The sequence below is a fragment of the Lampris incognitus genome, chromosome 3, assembly GCF_029633865.1.
Source record: "Lampris incognitus isolate fLamInc1 chromosome 3, fLamInc1.hap2, whole genome shotgun sequence".
Taxonomy (NCBI): domain Eukaryota; kingdom Metazoa; phylum Chordata; class Actinopteri; order Lampriformes; family Lampridae; genus Lampris; species Lampris incognitus.
In genome coordinates, this window is record NC_079213.1 from 67,544,633 (window position 1) to 67,570,580 (window position 25,948).

Consider the following 25,948-nt stretch of genomic DNA (forward strand, 5'->3'; position numbering starts at 1 on the left):
TTGCTCATTAGTGCTGCTGGGATTCTTTAATTTACTTTCATTAGACGCACTCGCCAAAAGAATTCACTTTTCAATATGCACTCTGACTCGCTGACAGTGTGCCAGTTGGTGCATGGGCTCAGTCAGCCATTCAGTCCCCCCACACAAACCCACTACTGCTGCTCTGCTGGAGGAGATCTCATCACATGGAAGCCTCGCACGTCCAGTTTCAATCATTTTTAAGTTTTTACTTGAACTGCAGCTTTTTGGCCTTACATGGGTTTAGTTAGTTACATGACCTTAGTACCCAGAACAGCCTTTTTTTTGTTTTCCCCCATTTTTATCCCCAATTGTACCCGGCCAATTACCCCACTCTTTTGAGCCTTCCCAGTCGCTGCTCCACCCCCTCTGCCGATCCGGGGAGGGCTGCAGACTACCACATGCCTCCTCTAATCCATGTGGAGTCGCCAGCCGCTTCTTTTCACCTGACGGTGAGTAGTTTTGCCAGGGGGATGTAGTGCGTGGGAGGATCACGCTATTCCCCCTCCCCCACGACAGGCGCCCCGACCGACCAGAGGAGGCGCTAGTGCAACGACCAGGACACATAACCACATCCAGCTTCCCACCCGCAGACACAGCCAATTGTGTCTGTAGGGATGCCCGGCCAAGCCGGAGGCAACACGGGGATTCGAACTGGAGGTCCCCGTGTTGGTAGGCAACGGAATAGACTTCCAAGCTACCTGGACACGGGACAACAGTGCAGCATAATTTCCACAATACTGCCATCTGAAAGAAAAGATACATCTTTCATCCGTAAAAAGCTGAATTTTCAGGACACAAAAAGTCCCATCTTAGCAAAGGGGAATGCTGTTTTGTGTTGCCTCTGGGTGTGCCAGACAGGAAGCTGTTGTGCTCACAGAGGGATCCTCTGGCCTGCGGATGGAAGATGTCAGAGTGTGGTCAGTGACCTGCAGAGTGAAAAGTATAGCAGGGATGTTCACAGGCTCTATATCGTGGAAAATTTACCTAGGAAGGAAATGTTTCTTTGTGTAAAGCAGCTGATGGATATTTCCGCAAGAGATAGAGAGAGAGAGAGAGAGAGAGAGAGAGAGAGAGAGAGAGAGAGAGAGAGAGAGAGAGAGAGAGAGAGAGAGAGAGAGAGAGAGAGAGAGAGATGAGAAAGATAAGAGAGAGAGATAAGAGAGAAAGATAAGAGAGAGGGAAAGATAGAGAGAGAGAGAAAGATAAGAGAGAGAAAGATGAGAGAGAGAGAGAAAGATAAGAGAGAAAAAGATGAGAAAGAGAGAAGTGTTAAGGGGAGGGAAAGATTGAGAGGAGAGGGAGTTGACAGTGAAGGGAAGGAGAGAAAGGGAAGAGTGATAAAGATTGGAAGAGAAAGAAAGGAGTGGGGAGGTGAGAATGATGGAAAGAAGAGAGAGAGCGTTAATAGGAGGTGGAGGAGGAGGAGGGGGGTAATGGGGGAAAGAAGGAAAGCCTGCCTGCTAGTGAATAGCACATGGAAGCCTAGCACCCTTGGGGCACTTTCAGGAACACACTGATGAACGGCAGCTGCCAGTGAAAGTAACACAAGCTCCAACCTTTCAGAGGAGGTGCAGACTCACTCTCCTCTGCTCTCTCTCAAGGCGCCTTCAAACCTTTCGGAGGAGGTGCAGACTCACTCTCCTCTGCTCTCTCTCAAGGCGCCTTCAAACCTTTCAGAGGAGGTGCAGACTCGCTCTCCTCTGCTCTCTCTCAACGCACCTTCGAACCTTTCAGAGGAGGTGCGGACTCGCTCTCTTCTGCTGTCTCTCAAGGCACCTTCAGACCTTTCAGAGGAGGTGCAGACTCGCTCTCCTCTGCTCTCTCTCAAGGCACCGTCCTTATTTTCCTCGGGGTTGTGGATTTGAATGCAGTTGGTTCTCAGCTTCTGCTCTCTTCTCTTCTCATTGCCATCTTTTCTTTCTTTCTCTTTACTCCCCATCCCCTCCCTCCATCGCCTCCTTACCTTCCTCTATCCCAAGCTCCCTGGTGTGTGTGTGTGTGTGTGTGTGTGTGTGTGTGTGTGTGAGCCGAGTGTGTCAGTGAGTGAGTGGGTGTATGGCTCCGTACGGTGCCAGCAGCCAAACAGACTGATGCATGCTGACATTTTCTCTGGGACAAAGAAAGGAAAAAAAAGCGATATCTCCTCCTCCTCTTCCTCTCTCTCTCTTCCCTCTAAAGATGCTGTCAGCAACGACTGGCCTTGTTCAAAACGCACACAGATGCACACATACACGCGAGCCCGCAAACAAAGACACGCAAGAACACACGCTCACAATCACGTAGAAACGCACCGACACCAGTTCAGCTCGCCGTAACACACATGCACACAGATACTACACATGCTGTGGCCTCTGATTGTGTGTCTGTCTCTGATGGGTTTCAGCCAGGCCCCCTCCGCCCCCATCAGTAACGCACTCTGTCCAGGATGTGACGGGGAGGAAGCAAGCTCGGCTTGAGCTACAGTCATGCTGGTAGCTCAGGGGCAGACAGGAAGTGCTGCTATCCTGCTCGCCGCTGTTTTAAAGAGCTGTGTCTCCAGATTAGGTGGCCGGCGCCCTGACACCGCACTGCCAGTGCTGAGCATGAGCCGCTAGAGCGAGGGCTGCTCTGCTTGATTCAATTCACCTTAACGTCGTTAGAGTCATCTGAACAGGCGCCCTGACCGACCAGAGGAGGCGCCAGCAGCGACCGGGACACCCACCCACATCCGGCTTCCCATCCACAGACACGGCCAATTGTGTCTGTCGGGACGCCCGACCAAGGTGGAGGTAACACAGGGATTCGAACCTGGGATCCCAGTGTTGGTAGGCAACGGAATAGACCGCCATGCCACCTGGATGCCCTGAAATAGAGTGCTCTTAAATTGGATCATTTGATATTGAAAATGTGAGAGAAAAGACATGACAGCATGCAACAATAGAATAGAAAGAGAAGAAGGAACCCCTACACGCTGAGCAGAGACGTTTGTTTAGATGGCGCTAGGCTCGGAGGCAGGGGCTGATGTGAATGGACCTGCAGGGCGGGGTGGGGTGGGGGGGCATCCCCGTTGCTGACAACAACACGTGAAGCATCGTCTCGTTCACTATCGAGAGAAAAAGAAAAAATGGGATGAAATGGAATCCCCCCCGAACAGGCACCCTGACCGACCAGAGGAGGCGCTAGTGCTGTGACCATACCCACACCCGGCTTCCCACCCTCAGACACGACCATTTGTGTCTGTAGGGACGCCCGACCAAGCCGGAGGTAACACGGGGATTCGAACCAGCGATCCCCGTGTTGGTTGGCAACAGAATAGACCAATATGCCATCCGGACGCCCAAAATGGGATTTTGAGTGTTTATAGTGTGTGTGTGTGTGTGTGTGTGTGTGTGTGTGTGTGTGTGTGTGTGTGTGTGTGTGTGTGTGTGTGTGTGTGTGTGTGTGTGTGTGTGTGTGTGTGTGATTCATCTATATATTTATATGTAAATGTATATGTAAATATGTATATAGACTCACACATTGACACAAACATGTTGTTAGCAATTCTTGACCTTAGTCTTTTCTTTGAATTCACTGTGTTTGAGTGTGTGTGTGTGTGTGTGTGTGTGTGTGTGTGTGTGTGTGTGTGTGTGTGTGTGGACACAGTTGATGTGTGGAGCTCCTTATGCTCTCTCCATCACTCTTCTTTCTGCTGCTTACCTCTCTACCAGCTCTTCCTCTCTGTCTTCCATACTCTTTCCATTACTTTCTGCCAAACCCCTCCAACTGCCCCACAAACACCCACTCACCCACCCCACCGCCCACCCAAGGCAGGTCTTCCTCACCCCTCTGTGCATCTCCAGTCTCGCTCCCTCTCGGCTGGCATAGCAGATGGGCATCATGATGTAAACCAGTGTAAAGACACATCAGCAACAGCACACACACACACACTACCTCCAACTCAGCTGAAAAATAGGTTACACTTTGTTTTGTTACTTTGAACATCTTGTCAAATATGCTAATGCATGCACGTGTGTGTGTGTGTGTGTGTGTGTGTGTGTGTGTGTGTGTGTGTGTGTGTGTGTGTGTGTGTGTGTGTGTGTGTGTGTGTATTCTGCCCCTCCAGATGCTGGGTAATAAGAAAGGCCTTTTACCAGAGCCTAATCTTGCGCAGCTGTTAACCAGTATGACTAACCCTGCCGCCCTGCAAGTCCTCATGAGACCACACCACTCTGGGAAAAGAGGAGGTGAACACACACACACACACACACGCGCGCACACCCTCAACCCATCAACGCAATTGCCAGAGTTGTTTGGGGCTGTGTTATTTCTCAACACAACGTGTACAGTTATATGTCACTGGTGTTACTTCACCCTGCTCGATAAAAACGTTTCTCTCAGAATCCATTCTTTGGTGGTTTGAAAATGATGCAGTATATTTTATTTATGGTTAATTAACTCGTTATAAGAGTGATTGTTGCCAAGAACCTTCAAGAACCTTCCCCTATAAATTCATCCACAACACAACAGCACCAAGTCTGTTTGAGCCTCAGAACTCAAGTCAACACAACAGCACATTGTACCAGACAATGACACCATCACATTTCCATCAACTTTACCTCCTCTCCCCCACAATGTCAACCCCCCCCCTTTTCCCCAATTATATCTGGCTAATTACCTAGGGGTGGGGGAAAAATCGATTCACGCAAGAATCAGGATTCTTCTGTGATTCTGAATTGATTCACAAATTCCAAAAATCGATTTTTAAAAGTTTTTTCCCAGTCTCAAGCAGCCTCCTCGCTGCCGGCAAAGTTGACTTGCCACGCAGCTGTTCCGGCTTCCGGAAAACACGACAGTGGCTAGTCAGTTGCTGCTAACGTTACCTCTTGGTAGCCTTTCTAAAAACGGAGCAGCAACAAATTCCACCAGTCCCATCGTCACTGAAGGCAAGCGTTTGGGCGCATTTTGGATTTTACAACCTCCTGGGGATGAAGGAGCTTGACGTGACTCGTTCAATATGCAAGATCTGCAAAACCAAAGTTAAGTACACTGCTCAAAAAAATAAAGGGAACACATAAGCAATGCAATGTAGCTCCAAGCAGTGTTGTAGTACTCGAGTCCAGGACTCGGACTCGAGTCCGACTCGAGTCCTGATTTTCATGACTCGTGACTCGACTTGGACTTGAGCACTGATGACTCGGACTTGGACTCGGACTCGCGAATTTACTGCATTCGGACTCGGAAGTTGGAGACCCGGACTCGTGACTTTTTAATTGATAAAGACTGTTTTTGTTAGATTTTTTTTAAATAATAGGCCCTATTAAAATATATTGATAGCTATATTAATACTGTAACATTATTCAATTTCGTGTAAGGGCAGGCACGTGGCGTGCATACCTACACGTGGATTCACGTGGCGTGCATACCGTCATGTTCAGTAGCGCGAAGATGCCTAAAGAGACGCCCCGAATTGTGCGCTTTGCTTGCACAGATTTTACAACAAATTCCAGCAAGATCACTGCTAGATGTTCGATATGTAAACGAACTATTGAGGAGAAGACCGGGACAACCTCAAACTTCAACAGACATCTGTCAAGGATGCACCCAGAAAAGTAAGTGATATGCAGTCAGCTGATGATATGGTTGGTGATCAGTTAACGTTAGCTAGCTAGCCATCTAGCTACGGTAACAATAGCCTCTGAAGTAACTCAACCACTGGTCCAAGATGTTGGGTCAGGTCGTGTGGCGGGTATATCATATCACTAGAACCAAGTGAGATTGTATAGGTAAGTTCAGTAACGTTACTGTTAGAATGCTAATGCAGCATTGCACAGAAAAGTCACAGTACGGTTCGCTTTCGGTACGAGCGTGCCATCGATCTCACTAATGATGAGTTGGTAAGTAACACGCAGCGTCTTCGTGTTATAGGGAGATTAAAACTGATTTTTCTTATTTATCATTTAGCTAATTACCAAGTAGCATACACTTAACGGAAAAAACACACCACTCTGAACTACCGTGTTAGCATTAATCTTAACTAGCAATAACAAATCCGCACATTGCAGATCTCCGCCATGAATATTCTCCAAGTGCGGAGAAGGAAGAAGTCTAGCCTATATGCATCCACAAATAATGTTGATAAAATGTGCACAACTTTACAATGCAAATAAAAATAATTGTAGGCTATCACTCGCTAAATGGACTAATTGAAGAAAGCTAATGTGGATGCCGCCACGGGTTTTCTTGAGAGCTGGAGACGGTACAAGATTTGACGGATGTGGCATTCCCCCCCCCCCCCGATGTACCGAAAACTACCGAACCGTATCGTGATTGGTGACACCGCATAGGCTACTGTAAATATGGGGATATTTTTCTTTGCATATATGCAGCATTGGGTGTGCCAAATTCTAAAAATAGACACGCGCGACGTAGCTTTTGAACAGTACTATGAACTGGCTCTATCTTCTAACAAAATCACACCCTCCCTGACCCATACAGAATAAACATACAGACTCACGGAGGATAGAGAGTTAAAGCTCAGCTAGGTAGCATGTAACATACTTAAATCAATAATTAAATGACTGGGTTTTGCTAATTAATCCCTGTCCTGTTAGTCTCATAAATTATGTATCTTTTCTCATACTTTTCATTTATCCAGCTAGTTTACATTAGTTAATCTACTAATATGGTAATGTTAGTTATATAGATAACTAAATATGTAACTTACCTGGTTATGGTTCAAACCACTATGTGTATAATGTGTAACATTTGTATTGTTATTGCATATTGTTATAGCTATAACGTTACACATTTTTTGCTGTGAGAAAGATTACTTGAAACAGTTTGGCATCAGCAAGCTAAAGTGTGTATCCTATCTTCCCCTAGGTTCCAAGAATACCGTGCCTCCACTGCTTCAGATGTGATGCCAGCTGCTCCAGGTCAGAAGACTATCACATCATTTTTAAATGATGGACAGCAAAGGATGTACGACCTCAAACATCCACGTCAGAAGGCAATAAGTGATGCCCTTGTAAAAGATCTAATCATTACGTGCTGCTTGCCACTCTCCATTGTTGACAACGAGGACTTCAAGCACTTCCTGCATGTCCTGGACCCTCAGTACCGGCCCATAGCAAGATCCACAATTTCCTCTGTGACCATTCCAGGAATGGTGGAAGTCAAGAAAGAACAGATAAAGAACCAGCTGGCAGAAGCATCGAGTGTTGCTGTTACCACAGACATTTGGAGTGATCGAAAGATGCAGTCATTCCTTGGAGTGACAGCACACACAGTGGCAATGGATAAAAAAAACAGGAACTCAGCCTTCAGTCATATCTTCTTTCCTGCAAAAGAGTGCATGGGAAACACTCAGGAGAGAAGATTGCAATGATGTTTGAATGCTGTGCTGAAGAATACCTGATTAAGGACAAGATCAACTTTGTCATAACTGACAATGCATCCAACATGAGAAAAGCTTTCCAGGCCAGCTTTCCCCTAGAGGATCCTTGTGATGCTGAAGCTCATGATCCCAGCACATTTGAGGACGATGATGAAATATGGCAAGACCTGATGCCAGAAGATCAACAGACAGTCAATGACACTTTGGCTGAGAACTGTAAGATGCAGAGACTATCATGCTTCACACATTCACTGCAGTTGGTCATAAAAGATGGTCTGAAAGACACCAGTGGGCTGTCAAGCACCCTAGCAAAGCTATCCCGTGCAGCCAACCTCCTCCACAGTGGCACCTCGTTTAAAGACTGCTTTGAAGCGTGTTCTGGTGATGCAACAATTCCAACAGCGAATGCCACACGATGGAATTCCACTCTGAAGCAGGTGAAGGCTTATGTGCATTTAGACATGCAAAAGCTGTCCAGTGTGTTGGAATCAGTGGGGCACAAAAGCCTTATCTTATCCCCGCGAGAGTATGCTCAGCTTAAAGAACTGATCGAAGTTCTTGATCCGTTCTTAGAGGCAACCAACCTAACTCAGGGTGAGACTACTGTCACCGTCAGTGTGATTGTCCCCTGTGTCCTCACTCTGCGCTGTTACCTGCAGGAAATAAGAGGAAAAGCCAGATACTGTGGGCCTCTGGTGAGAGCTCTGGAGAGCTCCTTGAAAACAAGGTTTGCAGAGGTTTTCAGTGCAGTCAAGATACCAGGATGTGAGCCGGCTGAAGGAAGAGGCCCCACCAAATTTCCTTTCACCAATGCCTACTTCATAGCATCTGTGTTGGACCCAGCATTTGGCTTCCAGCGGCTAGAACATGATGTGCAGCTGGACAGTGACGTCAAAGATGTGCTGAAGACTGAGATCAAAGGTGAGAAATGTTTTGATTAACGTTAGTTAAGTGATTAACTATTTGATTGTTGTGATGTTTATATCATTGAAGGTGTTACAATAAAGCACATAGGCGTGTCATTTGTCATGTAGGCCTAGTCAATAACATATTTGTAATGAGTCCCCCATGCCCCCTCTCATTTCAGAGTATATAAAGGCAGAGGGTGACAAGCAAGCGGTATCAACAGCAGATGCAGCGGAAGCAACAGGACCAGGGGAAGGTGAACTTTCAGAGTCTCCTCCTGAGAAGCAGTTGAGAATGTTCTCCCACTATAGGAGGACTCCCTCCTCCACCGAGAAGAAGCCGTCTGGCCAGGCTCAGTTGACTGCATACCTCAACTTGATCGCTGAGCAGGACTCTGACTCAGTCCCGTGCCTCAGGTTTTGGCAGCAAAACAAATCCAAATTCCCTACCCTCTATCAGATTGCCACACAGGTATTCTCTATCCCTACCTCCAGTGCACCCATTGAAAGGGTATTTAGTCATGGAGGCATTTTGATGAGGCCTCACCGTGCAAGGTTGAGTAGTTCCATGCTGTCAGATCTTATGTTTTTGAAATGCAACGTGTATGCTTAAAACTAGTGCCACCAGCCTTTTGTTCCTAACTATTCCTGAGAGACAATGTCTTTTGACTAGTTTTTATGAATGTATTGTATGCTGTGGAACTTACTTCTGCACACTGTTTCCACCATTTGCTAATAGCATGCTATTCACAGCTATCAAATGTGTTTTGAAGCACATCCAGTGTTCAGAATGTCAAAGAAATTCAGACTGTTCTAAAAATGTGTGTGTGCGCGCATGCTTGCGCGTGCATGTGTGCGAGTGTGTGGGTGTGCATTTGTTTGGCTATCGTGTCACAAAGTAAATAAACTCCCTTTGAAATGGTGACAGCTGTGTCATTTTTGTTTAATGTAGACCTTTTTTATTTGTATGTCAGATCTTTGACTGTGCCCGAGTGGATCACTGGAGCCATCTTTGAACTCGACTCAGACTCAACCTTGATGACTCGGACTCGGACTAGGGTAATAGGGACTTGACTCGGACTCAGGTAATGGGGACTCGACTCGGACTCGACTCGACTTTTCTTTGCTGACTCGGACTTGGACTTGGACTCGAACACTGGGGACTCGAGACTCGACTCGGACTCGAGGTTTAGTGACTCGACTACAACACTGGCTCCAAGTCAATCACACTTTTGAGATATCAACCTGTCCAGTTAGGAAGCAACACTGATTTGTGACTCAATTTCACCTGTTGGTAAATTGTCTAATTTCCACCAGGTGGAAATTAGACAATTTGCAAGACAACCCCTATAAAAGGAATGGATTTGCAGGTGGTGGCCACAGACCATTTGCCTGTCCTCATCTTTTCTGGCCGATCTTTGATAGTTTTTCATTTTGCTAGTGCCCTCACCACTAGAGGTGGCATGAGGCGGTATCTGCAACCTACAGAAGTTGCTCAGGTAGTGCAGCTCATCCAGGATGGCACATCAATGCGTGCTGTGGCAAGAAGATTTGATGTGTCTCCCAGCACAGTGTCCAGAGCATGGAGGAGGTACCAGGAGACAGGCCAGTACACCAGGAGACGTGGAGGGGGCCGCAGGAGGACAACAACCCCGCAGCAGGACCGCTATCTGGTCCTTTGTGCAAGGAAGAACAGGAGGAACACTGCCGGAGCCCTACAAAACGACCTTCAACAGGCCACTAATGTGCAGGTTTCTGCTCAAACAGTGAGAAACAGAATGCATGAGGATGGTATGAGGGCCCGACGTCCACAATTGGGGCCTGTGCTCACAGCCCAACACCGTGCAGCCCGACTGACCTTTGCCAGAGAACATCTTGGTTGGCAGATTCGCCATTGGCGCCCTGTGCTCTTCACAGATGAGAGCAGGTTCACACTGAACACATGTGACAGACGTGAGAGAGTCTGGAGACGCTGTGGAGAACGTTCTGCTGCCTGCAACATCCTCCAGCATGACCGGTTTGGTGGTGGGTCAGTGATGGTCTGGGAAGGCATATCCTTGGAGGGCCGCACAGACCTCTACGTGCTAGCCAGAGGTACCATGACTGCCATTAGGTACCGGGATGAGATCCTCAGACCCATTGTCAGACCATATGCTGGTGCAGTGGGCCCTGGGTTCCTGCTCATGCATGACAATGCTCGTCCTCATGTGGCCAGAGTGTGTCAGCAGTTCCTGTATGTCGAGGGCATTGATGCTATGGACTGGCCTGCACATTCCCCAGACCTGAATCCAATCGAGCACCTCTGGGACATCATGTCTCGTACCATCCGCCAACGCGATGTCGCACCACAGACTGTCCAGGAGTTGACCGATGCCCTGATCCAGTTCTGGGAGGAGATCCCTCAGGAGACCATCCGTCGTCTCATCGGGAGCATGCCCAGACGTTGTAGGGAGTGCATACAGGCACGTGGAGGCCACACACACTACTGAGCCTCATTTTGAATCGTCTTGAAGAATTTCCACAGAAGTTGGATCAGCCTATGTTCTCATTTTCCACTTTGATTTTGAGTATGATTCTGAATCCAGACCTTAATGGGCTAATGATTTTGATTTCCATTGATCATTCTTAGGTTATTTTGCTCTAAACACATTCCTCTGTCTAATAAATAAAGATTTTCAGCTGAAATATTTCATTCATCGAGGTCTATATTGTGTTTTTAGGTGTTCCCTTTATTTTTTTGAGCAGTGTATTTCGGGAACACTACAAATGTTAGGTCTCACATCATACGGCGTCACTCAGAGGTGAAAGAAGTGGAACAACAACCTCCCGCAACGTTAACAACCAACCAACACACCCTGCACCACTTTACCAAACTCCCAGCCAAGTCTGAACAGGCAGAAAGAATAACTAGATCCATCGCCTGTTTCATTTCAAAAGACCTGCGCCCCTACAGTGCAGTCGACAATGGAGGCTTTACATTTATGATCCAGACAACTGAGCCAAAGTACGACACACCATCGCGTCGGTTTTTTACTGAGAAAGGTCAGGTTTGCCTTTGTGTGTTCACATTATTGCAGTCAATCGATATAACTTTTTCAAATATAAAAACGACATAATCTTATACACAACTTAAGTCTGCTTCCATGCCATAATTTGCCACACCGCCTTTCTTGGCGCACAGCAGACTGGAGTAGATCCTGAAATTAGCACCCCTATGTACCAAATCTAGAATCGATTTTTGAACCGGGAACCCTTTTGAATCGAAAATCGATTTTGAATCGAATCATGACCCCAAGAATCGAAATCGAATCAAATCATGAGATTCCGAAAGATTCCCCCCTACAATTACCCGACTCTTCCGAGCCATCCCAGTCGCTGCTCCACCCCCTCTGCCGATCCGGGGAGGGCTGCAGACTACCACATGCCTCCTCCGGTACATGTGGAGTTGCCAGCCGCTTCTTTTCACGTGATAGTGAGGAGTTTCACCTGGGGGACGTAGCGTGTGGGAGGATCACGCTATTCCCCCCAGTTCCCCCTCCCCCCTGAACAGGCGCCCCGACCAACCAGAGGAGGCGCTAGTGCAGCGACCAGGACACATACCCATATCTGGCTTCCCACCCACAGACACGGCCAATTGTATCTGGAGGGTCGCCCGACCAAGCCATGGGTAACACGGGGATTTGAACCGGCGATCCCCGTGTTTGTAGGCAACAGAATAGACCACCACGCCACCCGGATGCCCCACAATGTACATTTTTGAGAACCTCCTTCGAAAAAAAAAAACAAGTCTATAACCTCTTAATTGCACGAACAGAACCTGGTTTCTCCTGTGAACATTTTTGTCTCCATGCAAAGCAACACCATCACAGAACAAGTTGACAGCAGCGTCCCTCCACCTGCAGCGTAGGACCAGAAAATCCCTCCAACTGCAGCATAGGACCAGGCCCAGAAAATGTCTGGGACCAAGCAGCTGACTTCCCCAGTCTTTTTTTTTTTTTACTTTTTCTTTTTACCGATACTAATATTTTATTACTATTTTAACCTTTTTGGATATTATGTTGATTCAACAGCGCAGAATAGTTACCACATCATTGCCAGTTGTGCAGGTGCAGTTTGTGGCAGTTCACAAGGGGTAGGTACCCGACAGGGGTAGGTACCCGACAGGGCATTCCAGATTAGCTGGACAATGCCACAAATCATTGTCACAGTAGTGCTTAGAGAAGAAGTTGAGTTTGGATTTTTATATATATATATATATATATATATATATATATATATATATATATATATATTTTTTTTAATAAGCCCCCAACATTTCAACTCACAAAGGGTTGGAAAAAAAAGAGATGGTCCTGAGGGCTTTGGATGATATTCAAAGATCCACCGAGAGACTCTTTCTTTCTGTTAGACTCTCTAATATAATCACCCCGTCAACGGCTTCATTATTTGATGAATGCCTAATCAGGTATTAAAATGAAATCATGTGACATTAATGGAACAAATGAGAACAGGAAGGAGAAAAGATGGGAAGTGGGGGAGCTCTCTTAACGAAGAGCACGCACAATTAAAGTCTAAAATTAGGACTTTGATTAAATGTTAAACTTTCCTCTACCTATTCTAGAGGAAGCAACCATTAGCATTGACGCATACATTTATAATGAGGAGGCCTTGTGGTCCTGAGAGAGTCACACACAAAAAGAGCAATTGGAACCAAGAGTGGAATCAGAGATGGAAGGAAACGAGCACCCCCACCCCCAGTCCACCCACCGTCGCTGCCTTTTCAGCAGGTGACAGCCCTGCTGACCCGCTCATTACCGAGCCGCTCCTTTTTATACATGTATAACATTTTGAACTTTACCACAGAGATGTATTACAAAAGTTCAAAATCTACAAGACGTGACAATTTCCCTGTTCGCCACTGCGGCTTGTGAATATTGAGGGGATCTGTGATGCTCAAGGCATCTCCTCTTTTTAGGAAACTGATGCTAGCTCTGACATGTGATGAGAACAAGGTGTGGAACGAAGCCAAGCTGTCGCCGTGCTGTTTTTCCATGTTCTCCTGGTGTCTGCTTGTTCTGTTTGCACTGAATGTTTGCTTTTTCGACACACTTTTCAACTCCGAGTCCTCTGAGCTTAGATAAAGTGAAAGGTAGAATGCAAGATATTTGTTTACTTCAAATCCCGCAAGCTTTGCGGGGGTTTGCGATTGCTTCCTGTCTTTGTGCTGTGAAGGTCTTCTCTGCAGCAGTTCTGTAGTGTGCCCGATGCAAGAAATGGTCTTTACAATGTGTGATCAATAAATGTTTATGATTTACTGGTGGATGTTAATAAGCAAATTCCACCATCTCTGGCATGGTGCTATTGACATTGTTGAAATGGTAAATAAATAAATAACCGAGCTATTTATCCGTTTCCTGTGTCTGTGTTTTTAGGGAAATATGGTCGTCACCACAGTGTGCCATTCCTCAGACCACCCTCCACTGCAGCCCTGCTCTCACTGGGCAAAGCCCAACAGGTGACTAGAAAATCACTATGAATGATGCTGGTGTTGTGTGTGTGTGTGTGTGTGTGTGTGTGTGTGTATCCATCCATCCATTATCCAAACTGCTTATCCTGCTCTCAGGGTATATACACACACACACACACACACACACACACTCACATTGTGTGCATGCATGTCTGTGTGTGTGATAATAACCTGTATATTTCCCTACCTTTCAGAGTGCCATGCTGGGAAATGGACTCGTGCTGCAGAACCTCCTACACATGCAGCTGGCCCAGCAACAACTCCTACACATCAAAGACAAGCGTATCAGCAGTGTAAGACACATTTTGTTCGTTCATGTGTGCGCACGGTAATGCACATGCATGTGTGTGTGCATGCATTTTTGCAAAGGTTGTAGTTAAGGGTTGACTGTAGATGAGATGTAGAGTATTGTGCATGTGTGTTTGTGCATGAGTGTGGGAGCATTTGGGAGTATACATTTTTAGCTTCATTAAGACAAACATTATGAAACAAAGTGACCTCAAAGCTTTTTCATACATCATGTAATTGATTTTTTATGGAAAGTAAAACCTTGAGGTATTGAGCGTTCTCTCCTGATTTGGCATTGTCTCCAGTGTTGATTAATGTATGCATCAGAAGCTGAGTACTGACATTCTAGTTAAAGTCGAATTAAGAGTTTAGCTCCATCTGCAACAGGCACCACTGGTGCTTTCTGGAATACTTTGTGTGTGTGTTTGTGTGTGTGTATTTGATGGATTTGTGTGCCTTTGTGTCCCTGTTCATCTGTGTGCAGGGCACAATATGTTCCTCTCCTTTATTCTCTCTGGCCCCCTCTTTCTTACATGTCTCTTCTCTCTTCTCCCTCTCATTGTGTCTTTATCATTGTGACTTACATATTCAAGCTTTTCTCTCTTTTCCTCATCCTCAATCCCTACCCATTATCTAATTCACTGACCAACTTCCCACCTCTTTCTCTCTTCCGCTCCCTCATTTTGCCTCCATCTCTCCCCATCCCCTCCTTTCTCCTTCTCTGACACCAATATCGGTACTCCACCTCTCTCTCCCATTGTCCCTGTCTTTCTCTCTCTGGCTTTCTTTTTCTATCTGTCTGCCCGGCCTTCCCTCGCCCCCACCCCACTCTCTTCTCCTCTTCTCTGCGTATCACTCTTTCCCTCGTGTTCAGGTTTCCAGTCTGCTAGGGGATCCATCCAGGTTGCTGCTCCAGAAAACCTTGACCCTGAGACCTACAGGCCCAGCGCCGTTAGGGAAGGGCCTCCTGGGAGACTCTCCTACTGGTAAGTAGGGCCATGTACCACCGGAGTTTTTTTGCTTTGTTGTTGTTTTTAGAGATGCTTGTTCCAGCGCCTCAGGGTTATTACTTGTACTTCTACCACAGTGTCTTTCTACGCTGACCGAAGACATTCTGAAAACACACTGACGTTTCTTTAACATGTCTTTAGACATTTAGACATAAACGTGAATGATTAAAAAATGCTGCTGTAAAAGAGCCCCTTTTTTGGGGGGGGATTTTTCCCCCTTTTTTTCTCTCCCCAATTTTATCCGGCCAATTAACCCCTTTGCCGATCCGGGGAGGGCTGCAGACTACCACGTGCCTCCTTCAATACATGTGGAGTTGCCAGCTGCTTCTTTTCACCTGACAGTGAGGAGTTTCTCAACGTAGCGCGTGGGAGAAACATGCTATTCCCCCCAGTTCCCCCTCCACCTCGAACAGGCGCCCCGACCGACCACTAGGAGGCGCTTAGTGCAGCGACCAGAACACGTACCCACATCCGGCTTCCCACTGCAGACACGGCCAATTGTGTCTGTTGGGAACACCCGACCAAGCCGGAGCTAACACAGGGATTCGAACTGGCAATCCCCGTGTTGGTAGGCAATGTAATAGACTGCCACACCATCCGGGTGCCCCAAAGATCCCAGTTTAAGGATCAAATATTATATTATAGATAACATTTTATAATGAACATTGTGCACTACTGATATGATTCTTTTTGGCCCCAATGATGCTGCTGTACCCCCACCACCACCATCACCACCACCCCTCTCTGCTGGCTCACACAGGTCTGCAGCACCATTGACTCCATATGGGCAAAATAGTGATCGTATAAAATGCCTGAAAGAGATCAAGAGTGCTTCACCAAGGGTTATAGCATCTCCACTGATGGTCGGCCCAGTGTTATCAGTGCTGTTTTTGTTTAATGCATCGAGAAACATGAGTTACACTCTTGCCTCCAGCGGAAAAATGTTTTTAACGCCTTTGATTTATCCTCTTTTGCTGAAGGTTGCTGACAGCCAGTATTTCATTGGGGTTCATATTTGAGATTGGCTGTAATTTTCCTTAATGTGCATTCTCAGGCACACAGGTCCTTTACATGTGAATAATCTAATTTATACCGTGGAGCGTTAAAAGTATACTGAATGATATGGGTACATCCCTGTTATCTTAATTGTCATTCCTGGCATGAGCTCTGATAATTGTTAAGGTTGCTCAGACATGTCAGCTGACAAATACTTTTAAGTATTTTGAATACTAAGAGGATATTGGTGTTACTGTTAATTCCCTTAATGTATCAGGCATGCCCTTCCACCAGCATCACGAATGTCTCACTGCTGTGCGTTACTACACAACCTGTTCTCTCGGGAACTGCAGCACATTTACAATTCAAATCCAATTTGAGGGAAAAGCTGTGTGGTTTTAAATGGAAATGATGAATCACAGCCTCTTGGGCTGTGAGTGCGGCTGTGCGTTTGTGCCGTGTCTTGTTTCCATTTGTGTGTGTGTGTGTGTGTGTGTGTGTGACGTGTGTGTTAGGGGTTGGGGTTATGTGTCATTGTTTGTGTGTTTTTGTGTGTTGTCTTTGCAGTTTTTTGTGTCTATGTTCTGAGGATTTCATCTGTTCCATGTGTATACCAGGGATTTTTATCTTTTAGTGTGCTCTGGAAGTCATTTGTCATGCCAGTGTTGGATTCATAAACAATACATGTGATTGTGTTGGTGTATGTGAGTCTGAGTGTTTGTTAATGTGTTTGTGTTTGCTGATCCCTTTATGTTCGTTCTTCTCTTTGCACACGCTTTCGGCCTGTGTTTTCTCGCTGTATGTGTGCGTTTGTTCATGGCCAGATTTATGTGCATGCACATTTGTGTGTTTGTGCACGTGCCGCTGAATGCACTTATTAAACCCTGGAGTGAATGAGATCCGGTTGTGTGGAGCGAAGTGCTGAGCTTTTGCAATAACCACAATAAGCTATAATGTATGAGCAAATGCCCATTTTGAAATATTGTAACTCGGTCAACAGGGAAAGCTCTGCTGGACCTTTACTTACAAGCTGTCTGAGTAATTTGTCTCTGTCCATAGGAGACAAACATAAAAAATAGTCACCAATCAAAGCCATTTTACTCCTTTCCTTTCCTCTTCCTGTTCTTGTCTCTTTCTCCCCTTTCTCCATGTTACTCTGATCACCTCAATTCCTCCCCTCTTCACCTGTTCCCCAACTTTCTCTGCTCGCCTCTCATCCCCTCCTCCCCGTTTCAGAGTTGGGTCAGGAGGCTGTGCTAACATCTACCCATGGTGCCACAGTGATGGTGTCTGCAGCAGGTATGGTGCCATACCTCCAGGGACGGGCACCGGGAGGAGGAGAGCAAAATGGTGCTCACCCTATTTCTGCACCTCCTACTGCCGCCTCCTCCTCCACTAACAGGCAGCCTGCACCTCCTGGGACCACCATGAGCTCCCAGCCCCAGGGGCAGAGCTACTCCCTTGGAATAAGTAACTCAGGCCTTGGCCCCCCTCCTCCCAAACCTCCAGGATGCATTCAGACATTGACAGGGCAACACAACAGCTCTGATAGTAGCTCTCCAGCTAGCTTGGTGAGCCTGCAGTGCACAGAAACACACACACACACACACACACACACACACACACACACACACACACACACACACACACACTGCTTACACACTCAAATTCTCAATATAGTACAGGATTATCACATCCTCCCACCGGTTTAGCATTTTACATGTATTGCGCAATATCTGTCCTTCCGTATTCTATCTGAAATGACTTCTCTGGTGGCTCTAGTGTTATCTTCATTTCTCTCTCTGCTTGCCTTTTACCCAGTCTCTCCGGTTTTCAGCGGTTGATGTTTGACAATCTCGGAACCCAGAGCTAAATCATCTGAAGACGATCTAGCTCTGGGGACAACGGCCAATATTTTAGGGTTTCCAGTGTAGCTGCTGGCTGCTTGCTTCCGTTTCCTATGAAGACTTCCTCTTCTGTGCGCCCGCCATTTTATACAGTCTGATGAGCAACTCGGGACGCAAGAATGGAGTTGGAGTTGAGAGACGACGTCTACGACCGGATTGTTTCTGAAATATTCAACACTGGGTTGAATATTGTGTGGAGTTTGCATGTTCTCCCGTGTCTGCGTGGGTTTCCTCCGAGCACTCCAATTTCCTCCCGTCATCAAAGACGTGTATGTTAGGGTTAATGTTCATGTCTGTGCCCCTGGCCAAGGCAATAGGAAGAAATAACTGGAGGTGTTCCCCAGGTGCTGCATGGCGGCTGCCCGCTGCTCCTAGCTATGTAGCTAGGATGGGTTAAATGCAGAGAATGAATTTCATTGTACGTACAACGACCAAGTGTATTCTGTTCTATCTAGACTACCATTATAATTCATAATAGGACAATGGCTAGATATAATAATGGTGCTACATGCCAAAGGGAAATTATTTTAATCCCTTTTCTGTCTTCTCTAGAGTCTCTTAACAGAGACACTGGGTCAGAATAATGGAGGGAAACTTTAATTAACAGGCTGCACAAGCCACCCGGGTTTTCCCTGCCTGTTCAGTTCCTCGGAAGCCCATCCTTGTAAAAATCCAATGTTGAGGCTGTTGTGCGTCCTTACAAAGTCTAAATTTTGTAGTACTGCTGATCTTATCTGATGCAACCAGGATATGTAAACTGCGTCCCCTCTAATTGTCCTGTGCTGTTGCCAGTCTATGTGGCAGACAAGGTTTAGAACTGAGATAGGAAAGGAAAGGACTATGATGTTTGCGGATGACAGTGTGATCTGTAGTGAGAGTAGGTTGCAGGTGGAGGAGAGCCTGGAGAGGTGGAGGTATGCACTGGTGAGAAGAGGAATGAAAGTCAGCCGGAGCAAGACGGAATACATATGCGTGAATGAGAGGGAGGACAGTGGAATGGTGAGGATGCAAGGAGTAGAGGTGACGGAGGCGTATGAGTTTAAATACTTGGGGTCAGCTGTCCAAAGGAACAGGGAGTGCAGGAGAGAGGTGAAGAAGAGAGTGCAGGCAGGGTGGAGTGGGTGGAGAAGAGTGTCAGGAGTGATTTGCGACAGAAGGGTACCAGCAAGAGTTAAAGGGAAGGTTTACAAAATGGTTGTGAGACCAGCTACGAAGAAGGACAGGATTAGGAATGAGTGTATTAGAGGAACAGCTCAGGTTGGACGATTTGGAGACCAAGCAAGAGAGACAAGATTGAGATGGCTTGGACATGTGTGGAGGAGAGATGCTGGGTATATTGGGAGAAGGATGCTGAATATGCAGCTGCCAGGGCAGACGAAAAGAGGAAGGCCAAAGAGGTTTATGGATGTAGTGAGGGAGGACATGCAGGTGGCTGGTGTGACAGAAGAAGATGCAGAGGACAGGAAGAGATGGAAACAGATGATCCGCTGTGGCGACCCCTAACGGGAACAGCCAAAAGTAGTAGTAGTAGTAGGTAGGAAAGGTTTGGGGTTTTTTTGACGGAGGCCTGAAATTCAGAGTGAATTTGCTTTGATGTGCCATATTGTGATGAGTATTGTGAACAATATAACTTCATTGCTTTATCTCTCTCTGCACCAATCTCTATTATATCTGTCTTTCTCCAGGTAAGTAGTGGCTGCGTGCAGAGCTCTCTGTTGGGTGAGCCCCCAAAAGAAGTCAGGCTCCCTTCTAACCCCTACTTGAACTTTGCAAGTGTAATGCCGGGAATGGTTCTGCAAGGTACGCGCACACACATACATGATACTGTGGCTGGTCAACAATTTGATAAATATTAACTTTAGCAAGTTTAGCAAGTGTTAATGAAATAAAAGCAACTGAGACCAGCTATGTTATATGGTTTGAAGATGGTGGCACTGACGAAAAGACAGGAGGTGGAGCTGGAGGTGGCAGAGTTGAAGATGCCAAGATTTTCATTGGGAGTGATGAAGTACAGGATTAAGAACGAGTATATTAGAGGGACAGCTCAGGTTGGACGGTTTGGAGACAAGATTGAGATGGCTTGGACATGTGTGGAGGAGAGATGCTGGGTATACTGGGAGAAGGATGCTGAATATGGAGCAGCTAGGGAAGAGGAAAAGAGGAAGGCCAAAGACTAGGTTTATGGATGTGGTGAGGGAGGACATGCAGGTGGCTGGTGTGACAGAGGAAGATGCAGAGGACAGGAAGAGATGGAAACCGTTGATCTGCTGTGGCGCCCCCTAACGGGAGCAGCCAAAAATAGTAGTAATAAAATAAAAGCAACACACAAAGACAATGAAGATAACAATTTGAAGGCTGAGAAATATTCTTTTCCCCAGAGATTGGTTGTTGTATGCATTACTGCCTTGTTTTTTTTTCCCTTCATTTTTTTAAAGGACACGTATGGTATTTAACATTATCTGAGTATTTTTGTCCATTATTGTCTAACCCATCGTTTTCTTTATTCCTCAGGGTCAGAGGGGAATAAAACTCAAGGAGGACAACCAGTTTCCGGGGTGTACGGAAGCTCAGTGGCGGCTGTGGCCTCCCAGGGCTCTGGCTGTCTCTTCCACGGTGCCGCGACTACAGCCACAGCCCAGTACAGCACGGATACCTCCACTGATTACAGCCAGTACAGCCAGGCCTACTCACAGGTAGGAACGTACCAATATGATTATCTTCTCCAAAAACTATCACTGCTTTAAAACAATATACATATTGTGGCAGGAATGAGGAAAAACACAGGAGACCAAGGCGAGTTGGATGTTTATTCCTCAACTCCAAAAACCAACTGCAGCAGGAACAACCCTGCACCAGCGAGCCCGGGAACGTAAACCACGCCCCCAGCTCACAGTCCTGCTGGGTGAGAGGCATAGCCTCTAGTGTCCGCCACACAGCCCCCGCCCCCCGAACACCCAGAAGGGACTCCTGGAAAGAAAATTAGTGTCTCACTGGAGGCTTAAGAAGCCTGCCATAACGGCTGCGCCGTCCCTCAGCCGAAACAGTAGGTGAAACACAGTCCAAAGCCGGCTGAGAAGTAGAACGCTGAACCCGTGAAGACACTGCCGGGGTCCTGGAAGGAGGACGACCCCAACGGGGAACCTGGGCCGGAAACACAACTTCGCCTGCCACCCTGTGCGCCGGTTTAAGCCTATCAAACGTGACACACTCCCTACGCCCACCCATATCTAGCACAAAACCCTTGGGACCCGTTTCAAGAACCCGAAATGGGCCATCGTATGGGGGTTGGAGGGGCGAGCGGTGAGCATCATGCCGTACAAAAACAAAACGAGCCGACATGAGCTCCGCAGGCACGAATGACCGCGGAAAACAGTGGTGAACGGGGCCTGGAACCCGAGTGCTGTCGGACAAAAAAGGATAAACGGCCGGACGGGGTCGAGGAGCGGAACTCCCAGGCAAAAATTCCCCAGGGACGCGGAGCGGCTGACCGAGCACCAGCTCAGTGGGTGACGCGTCGAGGTCCTCCTTAGGAGCCGAACGCAACCCGAGCATAACCCAAGGTAAACGATCTACCCAGTTACCATCCGAGAGCGCAGCGCTGCCTTGAGCAACCGGTGAAAACGTTCACACAACCCGTTAGCCTGAGGGTGATACGCGGTAGTGCGGTGTACCTGCACACCCAAGGATCGCGCAAGTGCCGACCAGAGCTCTGACACGAACTGGGGGCCCCTGTCTGAGGTGATATCTGACGGAGTGCCGAAATGGGGGACCCAGGAGGAAAGAAAAGCGCGTGCAACATCCGAGGATGTTGTGGAGGATAGAGGGACAGCCTCTGGCCACCTGGTGGTCCGATCTACCATTGTGAGCAGGTGCGTAAAACCCTGTGAAGAAGGTAGAGGGCCCACCAGGTCCACATGCACGTGGTCGAAACGTCTGGCTGGGATCGGAAACGGTTCGAGGGGCGATTTAGTGTGCTGGTGGACCTTAGCGCGCTGGCACGCTACACATGCAGCTGCCCACCCCTTGACGTCCTTGCGGAGGCCAGGCAAGATGAACTTGGAACCGACCAACTTCACCGACGCCCGAACTCCAGGGTGCGAGAGGGAGTGAATCGAATCGAAAACTCGACGGCGCCAGGCCACTGGAACAACGGGGCGGGGACGGCCGGTGGAGACATTGCAGAGGAGGGCAGGACTGCCTTCCTGCATCACAGCGTCCTCTAGCTTGAGACCGGTACGCGTTGACCTAAGGGCAAGGACGTCCGGGTCACTGGGCTGGTCGGCAGCCATAGCGGAGAAATCCACACCGAGGTGCACAGGACACACAAGCACACGCGACAGACAATCAGCAACAGGGTTGGACTTCCCGGCCACATGCGAGTGGCTGCCACGCATTCGCCACACGCTGTTCAACCACAGCCCCCACGGCTATGTCAGACGCATCGGTTGTTCAAGCTATGGACGCCGTGGGTGTGGGATGGGCGAGGAGGGCAGCGTTAGCCAGGGCGCACTTAGCTCCGTCAAAGGTCTGGACCTGTTCGGGAGTCCAGTCGACAGGGTCGTTAGCCTTCTTAAGCCGCAGGGCTTCGTAAAGTGGCTGAAGGAGGTGGGCAGCGCGAGGGAGGAAACGGTTATAGAAATTCACCATGCCCAAGAATTCCTGCAATGCCTTAACAGAGACTGGGCGGGGAAATTCCGCCACCGCTTGCACCTTAGAAGACAACGGGACCGCGCCTTGCGGCGAAATGCGGTGACCCAAGAAGTCAATCACCGGCAATCCAAACTGACACTTGGCCGGGTTGACTATCAGGCCGTGTTCGTCCAGACGACGGAAAACCTGTTTCAGGTGCGCCAGGTGCTCTTCAGCTGACGGACTGGCCACTAATATGTCGTCGAGATAAACGAACATGAAAGCAAGGTCACGTAACACCGAGTCCATCAGCCTCTGAAAGGTTTGCGCTGCCCCCTTCAAGCCAAAAAGCACGCGCATGAACTCAAAAAGCCCAAACGGGGTGATCACTGCGGTCTTGGGCACGTCCTCTGCGCGCACGGGAACCTGATGATAGCCGCTCACCAGGTCCACCTTAGAGAAAATAGTGGTACCTGCCAGGCGTATGGAAAAGTCCTGTATATGTGGGATGGGATAGCGGTCATTGGCGGTGACGTTGTTCAGGCGGCGATGCAAGGCCGCCACGACCCATCCACCTTGGGCACCATGTGAAGCGGCGAGGCCCACGGGCTGTTGGAACGCCTCACTATACCCAGACGCTCCATGATGGCGAACTCCTCCTTAGCTATAGCCAATTTTACCGCGTCGAGGCGCCGCGCGCGCGCGCAAAAACTGGCCGTCCCACCGTGGGAAGGAAATGTTCTACCCCGTGTTTAGTAACCGCGGTGGAAAAGGCAGGTGTAGTCACCGATGGAAAATCCGCCAGCAAACGCTGAAAAACATCCCCTAATGCTAAAAAGTTAGCGTGTGTTAACGGCCCGGCTTCCCCTGTCTCGCACGGAAAAGTGGCGAAAGACACAGCATCAATTAAACGGCGGTTTGCAACATCAACCAGCAGACCATTAGCACACAGAAAATCCGCACCGATAATAGGCACAGTAATGGCGGCCACTACAAAGTCCCACTCAAAATGGCGCCCGTGGACGCAAACAGTCACCAACCTTGTGCCAAACGTCGCAATGGACGAACCGTTAGCTGCACTTAACTGTGGGCCGCCGCCTTCGGCTGACCTGTCTGTCTTAGCAGGAGGGAGTAGGCTCTTTTGCGAGCCGGAGTCCACCAGAAACCGTCTTCCTGACATCGTGTCCTTAATGAAGAGCAGCTAACTACGTCCGCCAGCGCCCACAGCTGCTACTGAGCGCTGGCCCGGGAGTTTCCCGCCGCCTCAAACGTGCACGGAGGGACGCAGCGCCTCGCTTTGCCGCCGAACCGCTGGTGGAAGAAACAAGAGGCCTCTCCCGCGCCGTCTCCGGGCAGTCACTTCAGCCACCACTGCCGGGTCCGCGTCCTCCGACGTCGGCTGCAGAGGCTCCGATGCCACACTGCACAGAGAACCGTCTGGTAGCCAGCAGGACCCGATCGGCCTCCTCAGCCAAACCTCGGCAGTCACCAGCGGCCAGACACGGGGAGTTAGCCAAAGCCGCGCGCACTGGAGACGGGAGCTGGCGCAGGAAAACGTGCGGGAAAAGGAATCCACCTTCGTCCGAGCCTAGCAGCGACAGCATATTGTCCATGAGATCCACAGCCGTCCCGTCGCCCAAACCGGATAGGGAAAGGATCCTATCTGCCCTCTCTGCGGCAGATAGGCTGTACCCCCGGAGCAGAAGATGTTTGAGGGCGACGTATTTATCGTGTTGCGGAGGGGCGCGCAACAGCTGCATGGCCCGGCGTGTGGACTGCTGGTCCAGCGCAGCGACGACCAAATAGTATCTGGAGTCGTCCGCGGAGATTCCACGCAGGTGGAACAGCGCCTCGACATGCTGGGACCACGAGGCCGGGTCGCTCTGCCAGAACTCTGGGAGTTTCACAGCCGCGGCGAGAACGGCCGGCTGTGAGAGTTGGGGCGGCGTGGCCGAAGTGGATTCACACTCCTCTTCTGCTCCAAACATGTTCAATTCGGGGTCACCAATGTGGCAGGAATGAGGAAAAACACAGGAGACCAAGGCGAGTTTGATGTTTATTCCTCAACTCCAACAACCAACTGCAGCAGGAACAACCCTGCACCGGCGAGCCCGGGAACGTAAACCACGCCCCCAGCTCACAGTCCTGCTGGGTGAGAGGCATAGCCTCTAGTGTCCGCCACAATATTACATTTATGAATGAATGAATGAATTATCTTTTATTGTCATTATACAATGAAATCTCGCATGGCTTCTCCCGATGTAGTTCAAAAATAAAACAATAAATACAAACAGTACCAGAAAACAGCAGTAATGGCAGCTTGATGTTTAAAAAAAGTGACACTTATGCAAGTACAACTTTTACAAGGCACTAGTTAAATTAAATTCACACTAGTATAGATTTACAGAGGTTGTAAATTGTGTCTGTGGTAGCACGGTCTCTGGGGGTGGAAGTGGGTGTACTTAGACCATTGCAAATATTTATACCAAACAAGGGAACTGAAAAAAAGAAAATGAATGGTGTGAAACTGACATTTATTTTTTTGAATTTTTCCTGGAAACATTTGATACAGTTTTGACATGGTTCAGGCTATTCATAGGACCTACCGTTAGAGGAGCTTTCTGGTACTGTGCAACATAATTCCTGAACCAGCACATATATAGGTCAATGAAATAAATAATGTGGTCTGCAAAACACTTGGCGTTAGGCATACAGCTTGCAACATGGTGTGAGAATAACTTAATGTGATAGACAGCTGAAATTGAAGAAGTCTATAATAGGCTATACTTAGATAGTTTATAGGCTGCATGGAGAATCAAATGAGTCAAATACAGTGATCCTGGAACTTGAGTGATAAACCAGCTCCCTTAATCTAGCAGTGATGTGCAGGACCTTGCACACAGAATTACATTTGAACTTGCGGTTTGAGACACATCATCATCTACATTAAGATGGCTTCACAGATGTCAATTCTCAGAAAACAACGTGGCCTCTGCCTGGTAGGGACAGATCACCAACTACAAACCAAAAGCCTCCCACTCCAGTAATGACTGGTGCCTGGCCAACGATGTGGATGAGTTCTAATGTTGATGTGAAAAACAATGGGACAGTCCTGACACCATCCTGCGTGACTCCATCCACCAGCTCCAGACCACCAGTGTCCCCTCCCCCACCTCAGCAGGGACCCAGACCTCTCCACAACTCCCCACCTCAGAAGCCCCCTCCTCCCCTACCACAAGGATGACTGTCCATACTGGAGAAGGACGTTAACAGGCTGTTCAAGAGACAGAACCCCCGCGAAGCAGCTA

The 25,948-nt window shown here is 48.2% G+C and overlaps 1 protein-coding gene across 1 annotated transcript in view; it reads left to right on the forward strand.

Moving 5' to 3' along the window:
- raver2 (ribonucleoprotein, PTB-binding 2) overlaps positions 1-25,948 on the forward strand; it is a 136,147-nt gene that overhangs the window by 101,237 nt on the left and 8,962 nt on the right. The window contains exons 6-12 of the mRNA XM_056277653.1: positions 4,106-4,226; positions 13,716-13,798; positions 14,005-14,103; positions 14,973-15,084; positions 17,341-17,675; positions 19,697-19,811; positions 20,523-20,704. Coding sequence (XP_056133628.1) covers positions 4,106-4,226; positions 13,716-13,798; positions 14,005-14,103; positions 14,973-15,084; positions 17,341-17,675; positions 19,697-19,811; positions 20,523-20,704 — 1,047 coding nt within the window. The remainder of the gene's footprint in view (positions 1-4,105; positions 4,227-13,715; positions 13,799-14,004; positions 14,104-14,972; positions 15,085-17,340; positions 17,676-19,696; positions 19,812-20,522; positions 20,705-25,948) is intronic.